The sequence below is a fragment of the Phyllostomus discolor genome, chromosome 2 (assembly GCF_004126475.2).
Source record: "Phyllostomus discolor isolate MPI-MPIP mPhyDis1 chromosome 2, mPhyDis1.pri.v3, whole genome shotgun sequence".
In the NCBI taxonomy this organism is placed as follows: Eukaryota; Metazoa; Chordata; class Mammalia; order Chiroptera; family Phyllostomidae; genus Phyllostomus; species Phyllostomus discolor.
Window position 1 is genome coordinate 197,788,109 of NC_040904.2, and position 22,278 is coordinate 197,810,386.

The 22,278-nt window shown below is 37.9% G+C and overlaps 1 protein-coding gene across 1 annotated transcript in view; it reads left to right on the forward strand.

The window, feature by feature from the left end:
• The window catches only part of CFAP54 (cilia and flagella associated protein 54), a 249,121-nt gene that overhangs the window by 85,494 nt on the left and 141,349 nt on the right, over window positions 1-22,278 (forward strand). The window contains exons 25-30 of the mRNA XM_028532627.2: window positions 390-545; window positions 4,931-5,053; window positions 13,237-13,365; window positions 15,193-15,307; window positions 17,511-17,600; window positions 18,274-18,400. Of these exons, the coding sequence (XP_028388428.1) occupies window positions 390-545; window positions 4,931-5,053; window positions 13,237-13,365; window positions 15,193-15,307; window positions 17,511-17,600; window positions 18,274-18,400 (740 nt within the window). The remainder of the gene's footprint in view (window positions 1-389; window positions 546-4,930; window positions 5,054-13,236; window positions 13,366-15,192; window positions 15,308-17,510; window positions 17,601-18,273; window positions 18,401-22,278) is intronic.

The following is a 22,278-nucleotide window of genomic DNA, read 5'->3' on the forward strand; positions in this document are numbered from 1 at the left end:
ATTTTCTCACAAATCCAGAAGGGAAATAGGACTCTGATAATCAAGTGGGGGCAATATTTTAGTGGTTATTTCTTATAATCTATGTTTTGATAACAACTGTATTTTTTTCTAACATTAATATACAGCCAAGATTTTATCTTACCAATTTGTTACTAGCGGTATATGTATTATTTTACACAAAATTCTGAAGTTTAAGTCTAAGATTATATTATCCTTGTGTAGCTTTATTTGGGAGTTAGTGTTGTACTTGAATTTAGATTTTCCTTTCTACCACTATTAATATTGTCGCCAAGCCACAGGGATCACATTTCCTACCTGTCTTTTCCTCAGAGACACATTAGTTAAGCACCTGACATTCAATTTGCGTAACAGTACCTGTTTCTTTACAGATTTCCAGACTAATTGAATGTGAGAGAGTATTAGTGGCATTGGAGCTCAGCAACTACCTAAATGATTCCAGTTATGCCCTTCAAGCTGTGACTCAATGTTATGGCCTCCTTGCTCCTATAATCTACCACAGTATTGTCCTGGTACCTGTCGTACAGGTGAGAGCACTCCTTCCCCTCTCCCCACAGATAAGGGTCTCATTACAAAGGCAACTCAACAATGCATTTTGAAAAAGGAAAAAAAAACAATGTATCTCTTATAAAGTATAAATAACAGTGTTACAAAACTTTATGAGTTAACCGAAAGACATTTTAATAATTTAATTGATATGTCTGGGCAGACATATAAGTAAGGACTTGAGACTTGTTTCTCTGAAAACATTCAGCCCCACTGCTGTCCATATTTAAATATGGGCATCTGCTTTTCTAGGTTTTGAAATTTCATTTTGCTATTTATGTTCTTATAGTATTAGAAGCAGCAATATGGATTCAAAGCATATTGCCAAAGTTATCCTCTGGGGAGAAAATTGCTGGATGACCCAAGAAAACATGCTTGACCTCAGTGATGGAGAAGCTGAGGATTCTTTGGCTGAAGGGGTTGTATTCCTTGTCTGTGCTTCCTCACAAGGCACTGCACACTTAGCGACTTAAAGCAGCACCCATTTACTATGTCAGTGTGTCTGTGGGCCGGGAAGCTGGATCCGCTCCGGGCCTTATCAGGCTGAAACCAGGGCTGCGATCTCACCTGAGGCTCAGGGTTCTTCCAAGCTCACTGGTTGTTGAGAAAATTGACGTTCTTGTGATTGTGGGAAAGGAAGTTTTGGCCCCTAAAGGCTGACTACAATTTCCTGCCCCAGCACGGCACTTTGCTTCTTCAAAGTCAACAGGAGAGTCTCCTCTCCTTGGCCTGGGGAATCTTACGTATTGTAACACAGTCATGGGCGAGGTCGTGCCATCACATTCGCAGGGCCTACCTACACTTGAAGGGAGGGGTTGTCCAGGGCTTACGAACCAGGGGGCGGGGTCTTGAAGGTTATCTTAGAGTCCTGCCTACCACAGGAATGCACTGAGAGGAGGATTTTACTGCTGATGGTGCAGACCGTTATCATCATCACCATCATTTCTGTCATCATTCTCATTGACTCAGATTTAACTTGTGCAAAATAAGAAACATTTAAAATTCACCACTGAGGAAACCCACCAGACAGCTCCAGTAACTTAACAAGTATTCACCGTGGAGTGGCTCTGCTGGAGCACAGACATGTCTTCTCCCAGATTCCCAGCATCCGGCAGCTCAGCTGCTGAAGGGACACAGGCCTCCAACATCTAGACTAACAGTTGGCAGCCCCCATGTCACTTCGCAGTGGATTGCAGCAGTATTTTCAAATGTAAAATATTCTCCCTCCTGAATCCAAAAGCATATACCTGACATTGTCCTTTCTGTTGGAGAGATGAGAGATGCCAGATGTCAGACCACCTTCGGAGGGGGGTCTCGGCATGTTCCAGATACGTATTTTATTAATGTGCCAGGCCCCTGAATCTCCAAAGGCTTTTTTTCTACCGTCTGGAGGGCATGCATTATACCAAGGTTTTTAGGGTACTTGCCATTTCTTTCTCATTAGGTCTAACATAGTGTTATTGATATAGTGGTCTAATGTTTTGTTTTGAGAAATGTCCAGAAAGTTCAGATCCTTGTATAAAATATTATGTCAGAGGGTGGGAGAGTTATCATTGCCCTGGGGCAAGACTCCTAGTGTTTGCTCTTACCTGCTCAGTGTGAATGGGAGCTTCTGGTTCTTCTTCCCCAGAGTTTGGAAAGGGAAACATTAGCCATATCGGTGTACACCTTGTTACGTGCTCCAGCAGAGCTACCACATCAGGCATAGCTGCTGTGATTGGCGCTCAGCTGGTCGAGTCAGGATGGTCCACTGTCACCCTGTAGGACCCCACTGATTCAGGATGCCTCTAGCTGCAGCACAGGTTATAGGTGTGAGAAAAAGCCTTAGGAGTGCAATTTCTAATTAAATTTTACTGTTCAGAATAGGAGAAGATGAATGGGACAGAGAAGACAGTCCAGAAATAGGCCCCAGTATATATGAGAATGAAATGTATGGCAGAAATTGGCATTTGAATTTAGTGGAAAGAAAATGGATGTTTTTAGTAGGCTGCAGTGAAACACCTAGATATTCATTTGAAAGAAAGTAGAGTTTGGACTTAATTGTACCATTTACAAAAAGTTGAGATCTTAAATATAAAACAAAGCAAAAAATTTGACAAAAAATATCCCAGGAGATTAGGTACCTGTGCAATCCAGGGCTGGGGGAACCATTTCTAACCAAAACAGAACTCTTAGAAAAAACAAGGAAAAAAAACCCCATATTTGACTGTGTGTACAGCCATCTATGTGTGAAAAAAGGGATCATAGTAAAAGTAGTAGAAAATTTATGGATTTGGAAAAATATACCTAACACCGATGAAGGATAAGTATAGGTAACAAGAAGTCTCACTATCGGACAATAATGTAATAGGAAAATGGGCATAAGATATGAATATGTAGTTTATAGGAAAAACAGACCCAGGTGGCTGAGAGGCTCATGAAAAGATGCTCAGACTCTGAATGCTCATTCACACTTGTGCGCAGTGAGTGAACAAAGGAACAACACAGGCAGAATCGGAAAGATCTGTAACGCCTATTGCCGGTGAGGATGTGGGGCAAAGGCATTCTCGTTCATTAATGGAGGAAATGTGAATTGTTATAGGCATTGGATTTTGGTAAAGTGATTTTAATTTTAGTTAAACTAAATATAATTTTAATTAAAATTAAAAGCAAATATACCTGACAGCGGTCCCTCTACTAGTAATCTATCCCATAGAATAAAGTTTTAGCAAAGTTAAAAGTACATCCACCTGACATAGCAATCCCTCTATTAGTAATCTGTCTCATAGAATAAAGTCACCAGTTGGTAGGATGCTACTCCAGGCTTCTCCCCTTGGTTCCCGGATCCATGTGTTCTACCAGCTGGGGACACAGGGCCCCATACTGGTCACTGACTTAGAATGTACATGGTGCGCTGGAGGGTGGTGCCTCACGCTCACTGGGTATCAGCTCAGAGCTGGCCCCTCAGGTGCCTCTCCTGTTGAAAACTGTGTGTATAGGTATTTACTGGGGCATCCTCGGTGGTGGCCATAAAACTGGAGGTGAAGAGAAGTACAGTAACAGGAGGATGGCCAGACTGTAAAACCTCAACCCTAAAATTGTACACCATGGAGATTCTGGAAGTGACTAATAAATTATGGTTGATCCACATTAAATAATATTATGTAGCCATTAGAAGTAATGAGCTGGAACTAAACCTATAGACTTGGAGGGATTTTTCATTAGACATGATTGAAGGGGAAATGCACAGTTCAGATAAGTACGTTTAAATCCCATTTGCAACCTAGCATTAACCCTCCTATCTACATTTTTTAAAAGATTTTCTTTATTTATTTTTGGAGAGGGGAAAGGAAGGAGAAAGAGAGGGAGGAGAAACATGATGTGTGAGAGAAACAGCTATTGGTTGCCTCTCTCATGCCCCTGACTCAGGACCTGGCTGGCAACCCAGGCATGTGCCCTGACTGGGAATTGAACCAGCAACATTTTGGTCCACAGGCCAGTGCTCAGTCCACTGAGCCACACCAGCCAGGGCCCTGTGTACATTTAAGTATTTACACATACATATAAAATTACCTGAGCCAGAAGAAAACTTCAAAATTTAATATTGTTACATGATTTGGGGATGTGGTATGATAGGCGGGGAGAGGGTGGTAGTGGAAGGAATTTAAGAAGCATTAAAAAAACTTACAAGTTTTTTAATGGTGGCTTGAAGCAATTAATGTACCCTCAAAGGACCAAAATCCATATATTAATTTGTCCTTTGGAATAATCTGAATGAAGATAGATCTATGCAATTTCAATTCTACTTTACTAATGGTGACATTACTTAGAATTATGCAACAGAATAGAAAGCTAAACTTAATTGTCTAGCTCTTGATCACATTCAGGGTCATATGGTATGAAGAAAGGAGAATAGAAGTAAGCACCAAGATTAATTAATTTCCTGCGATATGAATGTTTGGTTTTAATTTGGAAGGAAATTGTTATTTCAAGTACCTGGCATCAGTTTATGTTTAGTATGGTACAGCCTTCTCCATGTGGTTTTCCAAGGTCCTCCTAAGCCTGGATGTGATCTTGGTGTTTCTTGTATACACGTAACATGCTTTCTACATCTTTTATGGCACTTGACAAAATACGCTTTGTTTTATAGTTATTCATATACTTATTTTATTCTCTGCACAGGTTTTCAAGTTATTTAGATGAGAGACTCATTTGAAAATTGAGCATGTCAGTTTTATTTTAGAGTATACTTCTTTATGTAAGCAACTTATCGATAGTTAATAATAATACAATTTGATGGTTTAAAACTTGCATGATTTGAATAGAACAGTTTATAGTGTGTAAGGGTGATAATTCTCAACAAAACCACTATCTTTCTATTTTTTAGATCTTGATAAAGTGTATAGTGGTTTTGCAAGGACTACCAAACGTCATCCACTCAAAGAAACAAACTGCAAATTTTGAAGGCGTACAGCACATGATAGCTTGTTGTATCTTCTACATAACAAAGGTATTTATCTCATTCTTAGTCTTGTGTCATAAAATTTAGGAGAATAATGACTTAGGAAGTCAAGTGACTTTTGCAGGAATTACTTTAAGAAATAGCACCCAGAAAGCATTTCAGATCAAAAGTAGCCAGGGCAGGTCAGTTGTAAAGGGTGGTGGGTGTATCTTGAGGAAGTGGGGGTACAGGGATGGAAAGATGACTTTTAATGGGACCTCATTCATTTTGAAAACCAGAAGGAACCAATAGACCAGAGGCAGAGAGGTAGGCTTGTTTATCCTCATCATTTGGCTCAAAGATCAGGTATTTCTTCAAAGGTTTGGTTGACTGAACCCAGTGAATCTCCTCAATGAAGAGTCAAATCTGCCTGCCTATTTTATGTAGCCCTCACAGGCCCTTTCTGATTTGGTCAGGGATCTGGAAGAATACTGTATAGGTGGGCTGATTTGATCCATTGCTTTGTTTGGGGCTAAAGTTTGCTTCTGTAGAGGTCTGGCAACGGAGAGGCCTCTAACCTCTACCTTAGCAAAGAGGTCATGATTTGCTGGCTGCTATGGTTTGACCTCAAAAGCAGAAGATCATGCTCCTTCCATCACTCACTGAGTTACTGCTGTTGGAGAGCCCTTTATGGCCTGGTCTGTGGAGAGGCTGAGGGAACATACACCATAAGCAGGAAGGGAAAAAATAATGGCTCACTATAGAGGACTCAGAATCCCAAGGCTCAAGAGCAAACCAGACACTAAAATAATGTGTATTTACTCTTACTGTGTTGGAAAAGACCCGAGATTACTTAAAACAAAAAAGAGAGAGAGAAAACTTTCAAGGTGATGCCATTCATTAGATGATCAAAACAGAACAAAACAAAATAAATCAAATCTGTACCTGAACAAACTAATTTTATTTTTGATTAAAAACTTAAACAGATGAAGATTATGGTTATCATATTTCTTGAGTCAAATCTGGAAGCTCAAGAAGTACCAGCCAATGTAGAACAAAATTGTCTAGAGAGAAATTCAGAAGGCAGATCCAGAAGTCATAACATGAAAGGAAAGGAGTTTTGCAGGTAGAAAAGAAACGGATGGAGAACATAGGTTCCCTGCATCCCAGGCAGGAGAAATGTAAGAATGTATGCAGACATGTGTTGGTGAAATGTCTGAAGTCCAAACATAAGGGCAAATCTTAAAGACCGAAAGAATAGGTTATTTGCAATGGAAAAAGAATTAATTAGCTTCAAGCTTTTTTTTTTTTTATCAGCAACACTAGAAGTTGAAATATTGGAGTAACAATTGTAGAATCCTGAGGGTCCAAGAATTAATAACCAGGAAAGATATCATTCATTTGTCAGGGCAAAGTAAACATTTTCAGAAGTGCATGCATTTAAAAAAAATATTCTGCCTATGCACTTATCTGAGGAAAACACTTGAGGAAATACTCTATCAAATGACAAGTGGTTCAGAACAGAAATCCCAAGATAGGGAAAGACAAAAAGGAGAGGAATAATGGGAGCAATGAATCTTGCAATATATGTATTATTAAAGCTAAATAGATAATAATTGTGTGACTAGGACTCTGTGATATAAATGCTAAGTAGGGATTCTTAAAATAGAAGTATCATCCTCAAAATGTATTGTAACCTAGAACTACAACTTCTACCCTGTTTGGGGCTGAGGGTGGGGTGAGCAGTTAGAGAATCTTGGTGCATGGTTATATATATATTTTAAAATATATAAAGTATAAAGTATATATAGTATAAATTATTTTCTTTTGATAGAATAAATATATTCAAAGATGACTCAGAGCCATGAACAGAATTTTAAAACACAGTAGGACTTATAAATTGATGGGAAAGGAAAATGAACAGAGGAATGACAGGGAAGAAAAATGCTTAATTCCGCAAAGTAAGAAGAAGGGAAAAGAGATAGTATATAAGATGGAAGGCATAAAATCAAATATATTAATTACTTCACTAAGTGTGAATGAACTTGGAAGACAGAGATTGGCAGATGGGCTAAAAACTCAGATTTAAAAGTACATTACTTCAAGAAACACTCATAAAACAGAGTGACAAACACTGGTTGAAAAAGAAATGATTAGACAAAAGGACTGGAAAGATGCAAACAAAAATAAAGGAGGAGTGGCAATTTCCATATCTGCAAAAGCAGAATTCAGGGTCCAAACACTCATCACAACAAAGAGAGGCATTGTTGAGTGTCCTTCAGATCTGTGCTGTCTGAGCATCCTGTCTGCTCCTGGCTGGCAGCTGGTTATTTTCTGATATTAGGACAGTCTTATTTTCAAGTACTGAAGATCAATTCCACATTCAAACAAAACTTGTATTTTTTTTACAACAGTAAATTAAAGGGTAAAAAGATAAGGTTATGTGAAAATGCTACAATGGCATTTGATAACACTAGGCAACTTTTCCTAACAAAATTTCTAAATCAGTCCGGAGTGGAAGGAAGCTATTGAACACAGTAGTCACTCCTTATTTGTGGGGGACACATTTCAAGATCCCTAGTGGATGCCTGAAACCATGGTTAGTACTGAATCCTATATATACTGTGTTTTTTAATATATATATACACATGATAAAGTTTAATTTATAAATTAGTCACAGTAAGAAAATAACAATATCTAATTAAAATGGAGCAGTTATAACAATGTACTGTAATAAAAATTTATGTAAATATGGTCTCTGTCTTTCTCAAAGTATCTGATTGTAGTGTATTCATGCTTCTGGTGATGATGTGAGATGATGCAATGCCTACACGATGAGGCGAAGTGAGGTGAAGCCACATAGGCATTGTGATGTGGCCTTATGCTACTATTGACCTTCTGATGATGTCAGAAGGAAGATCGTCTGCTTGGGGTGACCCTGGGCCACTGAGCCATGATGATGTCAATGGTTGGATGGCAGGAGCAGATGATGTCTGCGATTGGGGAAATTTTATATTTTCAGACTGAGGTTGACCATAGTAACTGAAACAATGGAAAGCAAAACCACAGATAAGGGGGGTTAATATAATGATAAAGGCATTTATCAAAGTTTTACAACAGATATCATACTAACTGGAAGATTTTTGAAGCCATTTCTTTAAAAATTAAGCATAGGAGATGCTGTCTCTTAATTCTGTGATTCATTATTTGTAAAGATTATGTCTCATGCAATAGATAAGAATATGAAATTACTTTTATAATATTTTTCTAATATAATTTATCTGTAATTATAGAGGCCTCAAAAAACCAATAAGAATCTAGTAAAAAAATATTAGAATTAAAAAGATAATTTATAAAGTGATTATATGTAAAAGACTTATTTTAAAAAAATACTAGCAGTAGCAAGTTAGAAGTGGAGAAAAATATACCACCTATAATACATATTTTAAATTTAACAAAATGTTTAAGTTCCTAGATGAAAGAATTGTGAAATTTTACTGAAGGACACAAAACAAGATCTGAATATGTGGTAGGCCCCACCAGGTTCCTGAACAGGAAGACCTACTGGCATAGAAATATAAATCTTTCCAAAATAATATTTAAATGTAATGCAGTCCAAATAAGAGCTCCAGTTGGGTTTCTCAGAAACTGATTAAAATAATTTAAAAGTCCTCAAAAGATACTAACATTTACCATAAGGCCACTTCAATAAAAATAGCATGAGCAGAGTAATGGGCGGGTATTTCAGTGGAAGAGGATAGAGAATCCAGCAACACCCAGACCTGGGTTACATCAGAACTTAACATATGACCTTAGTGAACAGGTATTTGGGTTCATTGCGAAAATAACATTGTATTATAGTAGTTTATTTATTAAAAGGTGCTGGTATAACTGCTAATTCAGCTGAAAATAAACAAAGCCAGGATCCCACCTCACACCATAAACAAAACAGAATCACAGTGGATTCAAGGATGTACGGTCTTGAAGTCAGGAGAGACCTTTCTCAATAGGGCACACAATTCAAAAGGTACACAGTAACAAAAAAAAAAGGAGATAAATAGATTAAATAGGAAATGTTGAAGGGTTTCAACCCCAAAATGATATAATGAGATTTGCATTTTAGAAAAATCATTCTGGTTGTGTAACACCTAATAATTGCAGGGGGATAAGAGTGTGGCAGGGAATGAGTTAGAAGGTAAGAGATGATAAATTAAACTAGTGTGGGAAAGTGGGAGAGGGGATGGAAAAGATTCAAGAGCTCTTAATGAGAGAGAATTGAGCACCTGGAAACCTATTGATTATTGGGATGAAGGAGGGAGAGGGAAGACTTCATAACCACTCAGCTACATGCCCTGGGCAGTAGGGTGAATACAGTGCTGTGTGTTGATGTGGAGCGATTTTGTGTAGGAAAGAGAAAAAGTCACGAGTTTTGAATATATTGAATGTTGAAGGCTATAGGACATCCAAACAAGTGGCTATTACATAATTATATGACGAGCCCTATAGGCTTGGAGTTCAGAAGAGGCCAAGCATGTGTAATGACAAAGGAGTCATTGGAATATACAGCCTCAATTGGAGCAAAAGAAATGGAGGAAATGGGGGGCAGAGTGAGAAGGGAAGAGGATTGTCTAAGAATCTCAAGGGGCCCTTAGTCCAAGGAGCCAGTCCTGCTTCCACCAGGCCGGAGGAAGAATTGGGGAGTCGATTAGTCCAAAGCTGTTTTGTCATTCTGAAACCCTCCCCGACCTTGAGAATCTTCCTGCTGCTGCTGTTAGCTCTGTCATTGTCACATGGTGTGGCCGTTGAGAAAGCAGGGTCCCACACAATCCAAAGCACCCCCTTCTGTTTCTTCTGCTGAGTCACACATGTTTATTAGTGCTATGCTAGGCTGCAAGTGCACCTTCCAAGGTGCTTTTCTTCAGAATACTCATCGGCTTGGCCTTTTCTCCCCAAACACTTCCATCAATGAGTATTTCCAGGAGGGGCCACATTCACCTTCTAAGATACTGGACAGCTACTCACTGTATGTATGTATGTATGTATGTATGTATGTATGTATTTTTGTTTTGTTTTTAAAATTATTTTTAATTATTTTTATTGTATTTTTTATTACCATTTAGTCTTCTTATATCTCCCTCCCCACAACAATTTGTTGTCCATGTCCATGAGTTCTTTTTCCTTTTTGCTCAGTCCCGCACCCCCCCTTAACTGTCATTCTGGTCTATATTTATGAATCTGTCCTCATTTTCCTTGTTAGTTTAGTTTGTTCATTAGATTCTACATATGAGTGGAAATCACATGGCATTTGCCTTTCTCTGACTGGCTTATTTCACTTAGCATAAAAAATTAAAAGAAGAGGAAAGTTTTACCCTTTGCAACAGTATAGATGGACCTGCAGCTACTCACTTTAGATTTAAATACCAACATCAGCTATTACAGTGTTTTCTTCAGAACAAAGAGATTCCATTCTGATGCAGCTCATTGCTTGCAATTTGCCAATAGCAACTTCTGCTAAAAACCAATGAACCAACCAACCAACCAACCAATTATAAGCCTAATTCTGCATAGGTACTCCACAACATGTGTCTACTAATGGGGAGGAGCGAGGAGAGGGAAAGGATGAGGGGTGGCCAGTAGACCAGGACCCCAGAGAAGACAGGAGGCAATGGGATCTGAGCACGTATGGAAGGGGTTAGTATGGACAGAAATTTACCTGTCCCTCTCCTAGGTGGGAAAAATGGTTGTAGTTACAGGTGAGTGTGTGGGTAGGTTTGTGGACTGGAGATAAGTTAGTTCCCCTAAGTTCCTCTGTGAAAAGGAAGCATGGCCATTCGCTAAGAGTGAGGAGGTGAAGAATAAGGGAGAGTTTCAGAGATGTGAGGAGAATGGGAGAGTTTGCGGCAGCCCCTGTGGAAAACAAGACAGAACACTGACCTAGAATAGAGTTTCCAGCCAGCACTTGGGGCCCAGTGGAGGCTGAAGTCCTTGAATTCACACGCCTCCTTCCTTGGCCTTGTGTGATTTTTCTCCTGTAGCACAGGGCACCTTGGGGCTGGCTCTGCATCTCCTGATTTTTTCATCCATGACTCCCCTTCCTTTCCACCCTGTTGAGGAATGATATTGAGATTCAGGTGATGTTATTATACAAATGACCTTGAATGTTCTGGACATTTTTAAAAAATGTATTGATTTGAGAGAGAGAAAGAGAGACAACAGTTTGTTGTTCCACTTACTTATGCATTCATTGGTTGATTCTTGTATGTGCTCTGACTGGAGATTGAACCCACCACCTTGGCATATCAGGACGATGCTCCAACCAACTGAGGTACTCAACAAGGGCTGGGCATTTTTTAAAAAAGTAAAGCATGCTAGTTAATCCTAAAAGCTATATGCTAGTTCAGGATTAACATATATTAATAGCGGGATTTTGCTGTTAGAAGTGGTCTGTCCCAAATTGATATGCTGAGAATTGTCCTTCTAGAAGCTTCCTGCAGCATGACCAGCAGCCCCAGAACCTTGGAATAGTCCTGAACCCAGACTTCAGGTGTTCATTTCATACAACACATTTTTATATGGATTTTCTCTTACGAAGCCCAGTTAGTCAAATGGCTGTTTCTTTTCTCTGTTACGTTTAAAAAAATTGGTAATCCTTTCCGATGGCTCAGTCTTTCTTCTGTAAGCAGCAGTGGTTTTTCTACAAGTTGCCAGAGATCTAGATGGAGTGCCACCTCTGAGACACATCATCTTCAGTGTCTTGTTATTTCCACATTGATAAATTATTATGCTAAACATCTGGTGCAGTCTTTCTATTTCTGTTCGTTTGATGTGTTAAGTAGAATTGGCTCTTCTTTTGATTTGAAACATTTTTATCATTTGGTGTATTCTACTGGCATATTATAACTGGGGGGAGAGTTGACCTAGCACTCCATGAGCCTAGGGCCTAAATATGTCAGAAAGCAAAGTTGTGTGGAGGACAAACATTACCTCGTTTCTGTTTTCTGATAGCAAAACTGTCTCCCTCTTGTATTAATTTTATAATGAGGTTGGGCTCTTTGCCTGGCATTCAAGGCTCTGCACAACTGACCCCATCGACCTTTCCAGACTTCATCTCACCATTTTCCTCCCCACTCTTCATTCCACAGTCAGCACTAGTTCACCACCATTGCACCGGTCCCACAGGGGTATTTCTGGTGTTTGGCACCTTGCACTAACTTGGTTTCAACAGGTTTAAGCAATTATTCACTTTTTTCCAGCCACTTATTATATCCTTTCCCTGCATGGGAAGTACCAGTTGTTCGTTTTCATAAATACTGACTTACTCAACTTGACAGAATGCATCTATATATAACAAATCCATACAAACTTATTTATGCCCATAGAAAATTGTTTTATGGGGTTCACACTGAATGTGTTCCCTTCGAGTGACCCTTCCCTACAGCAGATTCTATGCAAATGAGAGTGCAGGCCAGGGAAGCTTCCTTGGAGTTGGTACTAGAGGCCAGGCTTCAGTGACCAGGTTCTGTTAATAACCTTACACTGCGATAATAAAGTGGGGGAGCTGTTCTGGGAAGTGGCTCAGCTGTAGGAAAGCATGAAGTGCTGAAACCATGGTGAGTGTCAGAATTTATACTTGGCCCAATATTCTGTTAACTTAAAGTGCAGGGAAGTGGGTGGTGAAAGATGACGCTGGAGAGGTGGGGAAGGGCCAGGCTAGAGAAGGCCAAAGCGTAACAGTTAGTAGTGTGACGGGGGCGCTCACGAGAGGGGCAGAGGGAGCCACTCCCCGTCTTATGATTAGTGTCTGCTTCCCCTGGGGTTCATGGAGAGTCTGTCCAGAACAGCTTAACTGTAGCTCAGTCCACTCCCAGAATGCCTTGTAAGTCATTCACTGGTATAAATGCCCCCTCCAACACCATGCGGTCAGCGGCCATGCCGTGTCACATAGAAGGCAACTCAAGACAAGAGGTGATGTGTAAGTGGCCTTTAAGAATGATTTTGTTTTAGCATGGACGTTTTAAGTAGAAACGTTTTCTGAATAGTTAACTTAATATACCAAAACATGTATGGTTGTTTGCAGTTTTAATTCTGGGGAAATAGGATCTGAAGTAAGGTTCTAGTTTGCTTAACAGAAACAGGGGAATTCTTAGACTCAAAACATGAATGGGGTTTTTGAGTTTATGAAAGATGATGTAAGACACTTGGAAATAGACAAGTGTTTCCAACAGAGATAATTAGTAAATATTTTAAATTAGATTCTGCGTTCATGGAAGGAATACGACCTGGCAGTAATTATTATAAATTATGGGAAAAAAATGTTGGACATCACACCAGAATGCAAATCTCCATTTGGCCCCTTTAACCAAGAAGAAGTACAAGAGGAGGTAACTGTGTTTGTTTCTCATCTCTAAGTCTCTAAGCTTATATTTAGTTGAGTCTTTTAAGAGGTCACGCATTATAAGCAAACTTATTTAAAAAAATTGATTGGTATTTAATTTGTTATATTTACATGAAAGGAAAGTAATGTATAGTGAGGAGCTCCCCTCCCTCTCTTTTTTGTGATAAAAAATGAAGAGGAATCCGTGCTAGAACACTGCAAAGTTCCCTATCGCCAATACCGACCATCAGTTAGGGGTGGATAGTGAGCTTCCTACACCCGTTTGGACTTTGGGACAAAAGACCTGTAAAGTCGCTCCCAAATGGAAGATGTTATTATTCCGGGTGCATCATTCAATGTAGTAAATACATGTCAGAGCTTTTCACTGTATTCCAAGTAGATTTCCCAAACTCACCGTCACACCTAAATTGTCTTCTTTATGAGACTGCTAATGTTCGAGACAACTTTTTAATATTTGCTTCCCAAGCGTGGGTCTTGCTAGAGCCTGTTTTATTGCCTTTTTGAGAAATTATATGAGTAAGCGTTTTTGTAGACCAAATTTGAAGCGTTGCTTAGTTTGTCAGATTTCTGAGGTGCACTAGGGATTCCTCGAAGCCCCTTCAGTACTTCAGTTCGGAGTAGCTCCATTTCTGTCTCTATTATATGTTGAGTTTCCAAGTCAGCATTTGTTTGTCACAAGAAGCTTGAACTATTAGCACTGTTTTCCTGGATGCATTTTTAAGCCATGATGCTTGGTGTTTTGCAGGGGCTTACTTGGTCTAGAGTTCTGATTAAGCTGGAGGCAATCTGAGGTTGTTGTTTTTTTTTTTTTTAACCATGTGTTCAGTCTCAGAGCCTGTCACTAGCTTCCTTCTGTCAGCCAGGCTTTAACTCAGGACACTGTCCCTGTACATCATTGTACGACAGGACCCCACACCTCTTTCCCTGGAGTCACTAGTCCGGCAGAAGTTGCGGTACTTCCTTCTGACTAAGCCTGCAGGGCTGAGATCATTCTAACCACTCAAGGTTGCTTTAAGCCTAAAGGGGCTTGGGTGGTTTTGTTTTTGCTTTTGTGTTTGCTGGAGAACAGGAGACATTAACCAGTCAGTTCTCAATGATGGTGGGGAGCCTGGGCACAGACCCACCAGTTTTTAATCCATTAACTATTGATCCTGTTATGTTTCAGTGAAAGGCAAAGCAGCAGAGGCAATTAGCCGAGTTGTAAAGAAGCTCCTTCTGGGAAAAAGAAAGGAAAAAAAGAAAAAGAAAAAAAGTGATATGTTTCTGAGGGCACGCGAGGAATTTTATTTTGAGGGGTTTAAAAGACATACTCCAAAATCCTTTTGGGAGAGTGTGAGTGTATCGGCATGCTCATTGGGAGAGGTGGGAGTTACTGGGAGGAAGGAAGAGAGAAGAAAAGAAATATTTTGGTCCACTTCCATAAAACATTAAGTCCTGTGCCTGGCATTTAGTTAGAACACAGTGATTGGTGTTATTAATTATTTTTTTAAATTGAATTTGTTTGGGTGTCATTGATTAATAAAACCGTGCAGGTTTCAAGGGTACAACTCGATAACATATCATCTGCATACTGCATTGTACACTCACAACCCAAAGTTGTCTCTCTCTGCCGCCATTTATTCCCCCTTGCCCTCTCCCACCTCCTCCCAACCCCGTTTCCCGCCCCCCCGACAATTATTAATTCCTGTTGTTTAGCCACGTAGATCATACTATTAATTGCAAGTATGAAAACACATTTTTAAGAATGTTACTGCAAGATGACAATTGTTAAAACATATTGAAGTACATTCTGAAATTTAACCAATGTTTCTAGGGTTCTTCTAAGAAGTCTCCCAAGCCTACGAAGCCGCAGCAGATATTATCACCTGAAAAAATAAATGAACAGCTGATCTTGTTGGAGACACACCTTCTCAAACTGACAAAGCAATGTAGTCATTTTTGTTTCTATCTGTGTACTTCTATTGAGCATTGTATCTTTTTAAAATAAGAAAATCTTTTGTTAAAAGGATTAAGAGGATATTAGCATTTGGTAAACCCTTTAAGGTTTACACAGTCTTTTATATTTGTCAATAGTCCTAATAATATTCTATTAATAAGGGATGGCTTACTGCTTTTTACAGATGTGACTCATAAAGATTATGTGATTTAGGATTGCATAGCTAGCTTGGATCTGAGCCTAAACCTTCTGATTCTAAAGCAGGGTATCGCAACCTTGGTACTCTTGCCTGTTTGGACCAGTTAACTATTTGTATGGGGGACTGTTCTTGGCATTGTGGATGTCTAACGGCATCCCTGGCCTCTACCCATTGACATACAGCACACCCTCTTCCCAGCTGTGACAACCACCTGGGAAGCAGGTGTTGCCACAAGTGTGGGTTGGGGAGGGAAGGTGCAAAACTGAGAATCTGCTCAAATGGCAAAAATGTAACTGAGAAATGAAAAGAGATAGCATGAGGGGTGTTAATGTGTGAATGATTTGAAACACAGTCTACTCAAGTGAAAGATTAGTTTAATTTCAGGTTATTGTGCTATATAGTGATATGTTAAGATAGTGATTGGAATTGTGGAGTTAGCAATTTGGAAATCTGCTTAAGAAATTGATTCAGTTTCTGGTGATAAGTATGATCACATTTTTAAAAAGTAGGTACTTCAGATCTTCTAGAAGAACAAGAGAGAACCAACATTTCTCTTAAGTGGGAGCCTCCACCTGTGGCCCCCTTGGTATTGGGGAACGACTGTCCTTGAAGAATTCTGTGTCCCCACCTCACCTCTCTCATTGTGTGTCCCAGTTTTATCTGGGCAGTTGCAGACCCCGGACTTGGATCTCTCTATTCCAGCATTCTCGGTGTCTGTTACCAGCTGAATTTTGAACCCAATGCTCTATTATTCACATAATCAGTAAACATAGTTTGTAACAAAGCTGTAATTATCTAGTTACATATATAATTCCTTAAAATATCAAGTATTCTAGAAATGTGAATTATTTCTTTTCATATGACCAAAAAAGAGAAAACCCCTCACATTTTACCAGTAAGCACAGTATAATGTCACTAATGTTACTAACTAAACAGTAGATTCAAAACAAAACAAGAATAAAAGTATTAGTTTCGTGTAGTGCTTCCTGTGCACCAGGAACTACTTTGTGTTTTATATATATTAAGACTCATGTAATCCCTATGTAACCACTGTATGAAGAAGGTATTATTATTATTCCCACTTTAAAGCAAAGGAAACTGGGGCACAGAGAAGCTGAGTAACTTCTCAAGCTGTCACAACTAAGAAGTGCCTGGGTGAGAATCTGAACCCGGGCAGTCTGGCTCCCGCGGCTGTACTGTTCGCTCTTGGGTGCTTGACTGTCTTGCAATGATAGTTCTATTTATTTATTTAAAAGTATATTTTATTGATTATGCTGTTATAGTTGTCCCAATTTTTCTCCCCTTTATCCCCTCCTCCCAGCACCGCCCCCCTCATTCTTCAGCATCCCCCCCCCCCCCCCCACAGTTCATGTCCATGGGTTGTACATAGAAGTTCTTTGGCTTCTCCATTTCCTACACTATTCTTAGCCTCCCCATGTCTATTTTGTACCTACCTATTCTGCTTCTTATTCTCTGTACCTTTCCCCCTTGTTCTCTCCCCCCACCACTGATCACCCTCCACATGATCCCCATTTCTGTGATCCTGTTCCTGTTCTAGTTGTTTGCTTAGTTTTTGTTTCTGTTTTTTTTTTTAGGTTCAGTTGTTGATAGTTGTGAGTTTGTTGTCATTTTACTGTTCATAGTTTTAATGATATTTTTATAAAAAATGGAGTTGATATAGTTGGTAGGTTTCTGATTCTGAGTCTGGGGTTTACTGATATACAATAGCTATTGAACAGGAGAGACACGTGCCTTGGAAACTCTTTACCTATTTGGTGGCAGACTCCTTGGCTGTCAAGGAGGGAAATGAGAGGAAAATAATTGAGATTATTAGACTTTTTTAATCTATAAAATATTATATAATTGATACTTTTAAGGTACATGATTTAGAAAGCATACTTAGGTGTTTTCCTATTTTTAATCTCCTCCAAAGAATTTTTCTTTTTGGTTATTGATGTTAAACAGAACCTACGACTTATTTTTTTTTTTACTGTAGGTCTTACAGCTGAACTCTCAGGAACAGAGGACCCTATATTTCTTTACCCTGTAGTTTTAAATTGGTCAGTCAAAGGTGCTGTGAAAGAAGGTAGGTGACCTAAATGTATATGTGCTATTCACTCGACCTGCTATTGAAGGTCGTTTATTCTGTGGAGTTTGCTGTTGGTTGATACTTAAAGGTCTAACCTTTTCCAGGCAGAAGCCTTGGGATTCTTTACTCATTCAGAGTAATTCATACTCTTGATTGTCAAATGATGGAAAAGACCTAAATAGGTACCTGATAGAAAGTCTGGGAAGACAGAATCTTGATGGTGGCTTATTTGGGTAGCAAACAGTTTTATTCTAAAACACAAAAACTAGGGAATTGAAAAGTGTGCTAGTGATCTTTAAGTTCAGCTATGTAGAAATTATTGCTTAACTCAGAGTGCAATATAATAATAATTAGGGTAACTATTAATTCTCATTCTTATCAGAGATTTTTTTCCAACTAGTCATACATGAGTGGCCACTTTTATGAAATCTTTCTTAACACTGAGATATTTGGAAAATAAAGGAAATATAGACTGTGATGGATTATTTAATTATAGATAAACAGTAGTTCTCACCACATTTATTCCTACATATATTTTAAAAGTGAGAAATCTTAAAAGCAGGTTGATAAACTTGCCTGTTAGAACAAAGTGATTATTAGTAATAGTAGTGTTTTAGCACCAATAACTAAGTGTATTAGTAACTATATATGAGCTTCCTTGTTTTCACAGTTATGAAATTTAAGCAGAGACCTAGATTCCTGGAGTTTTTTACGCAAATTATGCTAAAATGCATGAGTGATGAAAAATTTCACCTTGTGGTGGAGATAACAAATCCTGTCTGTGACTTCATGAGAAGGTACTTATGATATTTATTCTATTGCTGATAACAACTTAAAACAATGAGTAACACTGTCACATAAAGATATATAAGGTGGATGAAAAAGAGTGTAGGATATCGACAGTTAAAACAGCCACCTGGGATATAGTGAGGGTTTATGTTCATGTGTGTAGATAAATAAGTAAACATAAGCATATTCATACAACTGAACTAAGGAATAAGATTAGAGCAGGTTCGTAATTGAAGCAGGAAATAAATTAGGCCTTTTTTACTATTGAGTCAAGATGGATTGTGACACCTCTGGGCCATCAGCTCCGCAGGCATAGGCTTCTCTGTCCAGTGTTGGTCATTTACTAGATTGTCTTCTCATTCTTCTACATTGGCGAGCAGAGCCATTCCTTGGGGTCCCATTTGCATGTATGAATGGGGAGTTCCTCAAATAGAAGTAGTAAAACTTAAAGCCATTGCCCTTGTCCTCTAAGCATGAGTGGTTCTCTTTGCCCCCAAATAAAATTCTAGTGTTTCATGCCAGTTATGAGAGATGCCAAAGGAACCTAACTTTCATCCCAACGATTGGGTTTTCCTTTCACCACTATGCCTAGATGTATCTCATTTTAGTGACAGGGAGCATGGGTAACATGAGGTCTATTTAAAATATGGCAGCAGAAGAGAAACTTTACCATAAAAACACACAGGAAAATAGTTTTCCTAAAATAGGCATTTCTATTATTGGAACAAACACTTAGAATATATGTGCTTCATATTTTTGAAAGATAAGAGAGGAAATTGCTTGCATCAAAATGAAGCAGGCCATAGTAATAAAGAGGATTGCTAAGAATTAGAAAGTTCTGGCCCTGGCTAGCGTAGCTCAGTGGATTGAGCGCGGGCTGCGAACCAAAGTATGGCAGGTTCGATTCCCAGTCAGAGCACAGGCCTGGGTTGCAGGCCACGGACCCCAGCAACCGCACCTTGATGTTTCTCTCTCTCTCTTTCTCTGTCCCTTCCCTTTCTAAAAATAAATAATAAATAAATAAAATCTTAAAAAAAGAAAGAAAATTAATACAGTTCTTTAAAAAAAAGAAAGTTCTATTATATTTTTAAAAAACCATAGCCAAAATTAGATGTTTAGGAGCTGTAAATAGTATCCTTAATACCAAAGAAAATTAGAAGACACGATCACTGTGCAGTATAATTTGGAGGACTGACCTTGGAGGTCCAATAGAAGCAAAATAGACACTCTGAAAGAGGAAAGAGTGGCTTAGAAGCATTGCCCACCTGTATAATAAAAGATCTGAGGTTGACAATTGGGCAGTATTGAGTTCAAACTGAAGGTAAGGATTTCAGTTTTCAGCCTGAGCAGATGTTTTGGGATGCTCTTCTGCAAGTCAGGAAGTATAGAGGAAGGGCAGATGCGACACCTTGATTTCTACTTTGATAGTGATATGTCTCCTTTTGTGCTCATATGCTTCCATAGTTTTACAGAAAGAAATGTTCTCATATTGCAACAGACACGTATGCAGCTGTATTTTCTGCCATCCTTTTCCTTTCATGGTTTCTATTTAATGTTTTAATCCACACAGAATTTATTTTTTGGTATAGGGATTTAGATTAACCTTTAGTTTGTTTTCCTCCCTAAAAATTGTATCAATTGTCCCAGTAATATTTAAAAGAATGTTAATTTTTGTTACTTGGTTTTAATGCCACCTATTCACATTCGAAGTGGATGATTCTACCAATAATGCTTGTAAATTACAGTGAAGATATTTCATGAACTTTCGTGTTCTCCATAAGAAAAAGTCAGAGTATATGGAAAAACTGCTCAAAGACAAGGCTAATTTGACAGAAACATAATATAGAGTTTAAGATGCTACTTTAAAAAAAGAAATAAAAAGGACATAGAAAATATAACTGATGTAATTAAGATTAATTTACTATATAGTCAGTTGAGACTAAACATGCTTTAAAACATTCATGAAATAAAAAAATAATATTTAAGCAGGAAAATAAAGCACATGAGGTCACTGAGATTAAAATTTGTAAAGACCACATTCTTTTACAGTACAATAAAACTGAAATTTTATAACAAAATAAATCACTGGCATATGAAATTATTGGATTTTATATGCCAGTATAAAAGAACCGTGACTACAGATATACAGAGCCTTTTAAAAATAATGATAACGAGAAACCCTAATATCACATGTACTCAAAGCAGCACTTAGAGACAAATTTTCATCTTCAGAAGCTTTTATTACTAAACAGGAAAAATAAAATTAAATGAAATTTTATTGAACTCACAAAATTAGAAAAATAAAATAAATCTAAGAAAGCAGAAAGAAGAAAATAAAAGTTGAAATTAATCCACTGTAAGTTGGTGTTAAACTAGTGCAATTGAGAACTGCTGGAGCTGGTTGTCTGAAGATATAAATAAATTAGGTACATTTCTGGCTGTCATAAGAGAAAGCAAAATGCAAGTAAGTGAAAATAATAATAAATTTGAAGTGGTTAAACAAACATTTGATAACAGTGTATACAATTTAATATGAATAATTTGAAAATTTAATTGAAAGTGGTGATTATCTAGAAAAATTTAAATTGGAAGAATTGGTTGAAGCTGTAAAAAAAAGGATAGCTCAGATATTTTAGGCTAGTTATTTCATATTTTAAAGAAACATAATTTTTGTTTTATGTAAAACTACTTCAGGATATGGGTATAAAGTCTCCTACTAAATTTATCACAGGAGGCTCTGATAACAGCTTTATAAAAAGACAATAAAAAAATAGAAAATTATGGATTGTTCTTATTTATCAGTATATAGAAGGAAAAATCCAAAATATTATACTAGGTTATAAATGCAGCAGTGAAAATGTAAATTTTATTCTTAATATAAATATTGGAGTAGGAAATCTATAGTATAATTTTCACTGGTGCTCAAAGGAGTCTATAGTAGATGCTAAAAAGTCATGTGGAATTCAGCAATCGTTCCTGGCAAGTCAGGATTAGAAGAATATTTTCTGTTAAAATAAGCTTTGCAACAAGACACCCTGTTATTCTTTGTATCACTTAATGCTGTTTTGAAACTTCTTGCCAGTGCAATTAAAATGAGAAATAGAAATTATGATTAGAATTCGTGTGATTATCACATAATAGGGTCTCAAAAATGTTTGTCAAATGAACCTTATAATACTCTGAAAATGAAGATAAAATGATATTTGCAAATAATTATTTTTTAACTTAAGCTAATTAACTGAAATCTTTCAGAACTAATAATAGAATTCCACAGGATGGCTCGATGCAAAATTGCAGAATCAATAGCTTTCCTATATCAAGTAGAAAGTACAGTAGCAGAATTATCCCATTTCTGTGAAGTACAAGATTGAATTTATTAGGAGTCACAAGAGCACTCAGGTTAATATAAAGAAGACCAAACATCCTTACTAAGAGATAGTAAATAAATTACTTGAGTAAGGGGAGAGATGTAGTATCTTGCTCAAAGGGCAGATGGAATATTGTAAAGATTTTTATTACCTTCAAATTAACTTATAGGTTTAATGCAATTCACTTATAAGTTTAATGCAATTCCAGTCAGATTCGTTTATATGGAATGGGCTAGAATAATTAAAATATTTGAAAACTTAAAAAGAGAAAAAGGAGAAATTTTTACTATCACATAAAGTGTTTTTGACATAATAGGCAGCCAGCCATTGGACTCAACGTTTTGAGTCAGAAATGTGCACTAACAGAAGTAATCACATAAGGAATACACCATGACATCACAGTCCAATACTGTTGACAACATAAAAGTGTAAAAATACAATTTTTTATAACAACATAAACAAAACAACAGCAGTCAGACTAGGAGGAAGCATTTTATGAAGAGGTTGCGCTGTGAAGG